This window comes from Papaver somniferum, chromosome 9 (assembly GCF_003573695.1).
Source record: "Papaver somniferum cultivar HN1 chromosome 9, ASM357369v1, whole genome shotgun sequence".
NCBI classification, from domain to species: Eukaryota; Viridiplantae; Streptophyta; class Magnoliopsida; order Ranunculales; family Papaveraceae; genus Papaver; species Papaver somniferum.
Genome location: NC_039366.1, coordinates 52,206,958 through 52,210,530, shown reverse-complemented (window position 1 = coordinate 52,210,530; position 3,573 = coordinate 52,206,958). Strand labels below are relative to the sequence as shown.

General features: G+C 41.0%; 1 protein-coding gene across 1 annotated transcript; it reads left to right on the top strand.

Annotated features, from left to right (window-relative positions):
- The first annotated feature begins 218 nt into the window (after positions 1-218).
- Positions 219-1,589, top strand: LOC113311939 (uncharacterized mitochondrial protein AtMg00860-like). Its single transcript, XM_026560721.1, has 2 exons — positions 219-404; positions 1,149-1,589. The coding sequence occupies exons 1-2, from the start codon at positions 219-221 to the stop codon at positions 1,587-1,589; spliced, it is 627 nt and encodes a 208-aa protein (XP_026416506.1).
- Positions 1,590-3,573: the final 1,984 nt, after the last annotated feature.

Sequence of the window (3,573 nt, the reverse complement as noted above, 5' to 3'; positions counted from 1 at the left end):
TAACTAATTTTATTGACAGTGGCAGCACATACAGTTTCTTAGACCCAGCAACAGTAACAAGATGTGGTGGATATGTAGTGCCGACAGCCTCATTATTGGTAGCAGTAGCTAATGGGAACAATATGGTCAGTGATGCTAAGTGCCCATCCTTCAATTGGCAGATGCAAGGGAACAACTTTTAGTTTGATATGCGACTCTCAACTTTAGGAGGTTGTGACATGGTCATGGGAGTGAACTGGATGAGGGGGATGAGTCCAATGGTTTTTGACTTTAACAAGCTTACTGTGGAGTTCAACAAAGAAGGACAGAACATCAAGCTTCAAGGTAATGCACCTACAACTCAACTTTCTATGATGACTGGCAAGGCTTTACATAAATGGCTCAAGAAAAACAAAAATGGATTGGTAGGAAGGTTTTTTGTTATTACTGCTTGTGAAGAACAAACCATAACTCCAACACCCATTTTACCCTTACTATAAAAACATGATTCTGTTTTTCAAGAACCAAAAACACTACCCCCATCTAGGGAACATGATCATCATATTCCCTTAAAACCTCTCACTACACCACCAAATCAAAGGCCCTATCGAATTCCCTATATTCAAAAGGAGGTAGTAGAGCAGCTAGTGCAAGAGATGCTAAAATCTGCAGTGAAACAACCTAGTAGGAGCCCCTTTTCCTCTCTAATACTTCTTGTTAAAAAGAAAGATGGAAGTTGGCGGTTCTACGTAGATTACAGAAAGTTGAATGAAGCTACTGTCAAGGACAAATACCCTATTCCCATTATATAAGAACTATTAGATGAGATGTTTGGTTAAAAGGTGTTCTCTAAGATAGAATTAAGGGTATGTTATCACCAAAATTGAGTTTTTCCTCCTGATACATACAAGACCGCCTTTAAGACACATCAAGGGCATTATGAGTTCGTGGTAATTCTATTTGGATTAACCAATGCCCCAGCCTCTTTCCAAGCTTTAATGACTGATGTCTTTCAGCCACATTTGAGAAAATTCATATTGGTGTTCTTCGACGACATATTGGTGTACAGTCCTGACATGGAATCCCATTTAAAGCAGGTGTAAATTACTCTCAAGACTCTCCAACAACACACACTATTTTCCAAGCTCAATAAATGTATCTTTGGACAGTCTAAAGTGGAGTATCTTGGACATATCATCACTGGAGAAGGAGTCACAGCTGACCCAGCCAAGATTGCATGTATGCTCAAGAGGCCAGTACCATCTACTTTGAAGGAAATCAGAGGGTTCCTAGGCCTTACTGGGTACTATAGAAAATTTGTGCAAGGGTATGGTATAAGTAAGCCATTGACAGAACTGCTTAAAAAAGATAACTTCCATTGGAATGTCGATGCTCAGAATGCATTTGAAACCCTCAAGCAAGATGTCACCAAAACCCCAGTACTTGTACTGCCAGATTTCACTCTACCATTTGAAGTAGAGATTGATGCCTATGATACAGGAGTGGGAGCAGTCTTAATGCAGAACAAGAGGCCAATTGCTTATTTAAGCAAGGGCATGGGTAAAGGTTTCTCTCAATGTCCACCTATGAGAAGGAGCTACTTGCTATAGTGATGTCCATTACAAAATGGAGGCCTTACTTAATGGGAAATCACTTTACTATCTACAGAGACCATCAAAGTCTGAAATACTTCATGGAGCAGAGACTTCACACCATGGTATAACAAAAATGGCATTCCAAGCTGCTCTAGGCTATCATTATTTTGTAGTTTACAAGAGAGGAGTTGAGAATAAATTTGCTGATGCACTCTCCAGAGTTCCTCCTACTTCCTCACCTCAATGTCAGCTCATCTCTCAACTGAAACCTACATGGTTTGGATAAGTACAAGCTAGTTACAACTCAGATGAGTTAGCTGCTGAGCTGATTCCACAGCTGACAATTTCTCCTTCCAGCAGAAGCCCTTACACCTTACTACAAGGGATCCTGAGATACAAGAGTAGGGTATACATTGGTTCAGCTGGGACAATGAGACAACAAGTGATGGCTGCAGTCCATTCATCATCTGTGGGTGGACACTCAGGCACTCAAGCAAGTTATCAAAGGGCAAAAGAATATTTCCATTGGATAGGAATGAAGAGAGACTTATTGCAGTATATCAAAGAATGTGACATCTGCCAACAACACAAAATTTCACATACTTCTCCTGGAGGATTGCTGCAACCATTACCAGTACCTGAGCAAGCATGGAAGCACATCTCCATGGATTTTATCACTGGGCTTCCAAAGTCAGAAGGCAGAGAGGTCATAATGGTGGTGGTAGATAGGATTGCTGCAACCATTACCAGTACCTGAGCAAGCATGGAAGCACATCTCCATGGATTTTATCACTGGGCTTCCAAAGTCAGAAGTCAGAGAGGTCATAATGGTGGTGGTAGATAGTCCATTCTAAAAACTGTACAACCATTTCCTTCCACTCATCAGTCCATTCACAGCTGCCTCTGTAGCCAAGGTATTTCTTGACAACATTTTCAAGTTACATGGCTTACCTGCTACAATAGTGTCAGATAGAGATAATATCTTCCTTAGCATCTTTTGGCAGGAGTTATTTACTAGAATGGGTACAACACTGCACATAAGTTCTGCTTACCATCCACAGACAGATGTACAGACTGAGACAATCGATGCATGTCTATAATCATATTTAAGATGCATGACTAGCTATAGACCCACCAAATGGGTTAGCTGGCTATCCTTGGCTGAATAGTGGTTCACTTCCACTTATCACACAAGACTTAAAACTACTCCATTTCAAGCCCTTTATGGTTACAGTCCTCCACAATTTGGTCTCTTCTCTCACCAAGTAAGCTCAAATGCATCTGTGGAAGATTATTTACAAAGAAGACATGTTATGCGAGTTATCTTTAAATGCACTCTTGAAGAGGCACAGACAGAATCAAACAACAAGATGATAAGAAGAGAACTGAGAGGGAGTTCCAGGTTGGTGATTGGGTTTATTTAAGGTTACAACCTCACAGGCAGACATCTGTGCAACTCAGAAGGAGTTTGAAGCTATCTGCAAAAAAAATTGGTCCCTATCAAGTCACTTCCAGAATGGGTAAGGTTGCCTATAAGCTATGTATTCCTGCTAGTTCAAGAATTCACCCAGTGTTCCATGTATCACAATTGAAGCCTAAACTGGGAACATGGTTACTCCCTCAAACAACATTACCATCATTAGACTCCCATGGCTGCATGAAGGTCACCCCACTTCAGATTTTATCTACCAGGATAGTTAAAAAGCATCAACAACTAGTGGAGCAGGATCAGGTGCACTGGACACACTCAACAGCTGTTGATGCTACTTGGGAAGACAAGGCCCTTATCAAGACACAGTTTCCAAAGATGATCCTTGAGGACAAGAATCAGATTGAGTAGGAGGTATTTGTCATAGACCCAACTGTGTGTTAAGCCCAACTATTTTGTTAGCAGGGTGCCCATAGTGTTGTTTGGGTGTGTTTATCATTGTCTTGTGCCAGGCGTAGCCAATGGCTATTTAGTTGTTGTTAAACAGTCATTGGATACCATGAATATTGT

What these genes read in the sequence shown, in the direction of transcription:
- LOC113311939 (XM_026560721.1), top strand. Translation starts at nt 219, where the DNA reads ATGGTCATGGGAGTGAACTGGATGAGGGGGATGAGTCCAATGGTTTTT. An exon ending in AGAAAAACAAAAATGGATTG is followed by an intron (nt 405 to 1,148) that starts GTAGGAAGGTTT and finishes ATCTTTGGACAG; the next exon opens with TCTAAAGTGGAGTATCTTGG.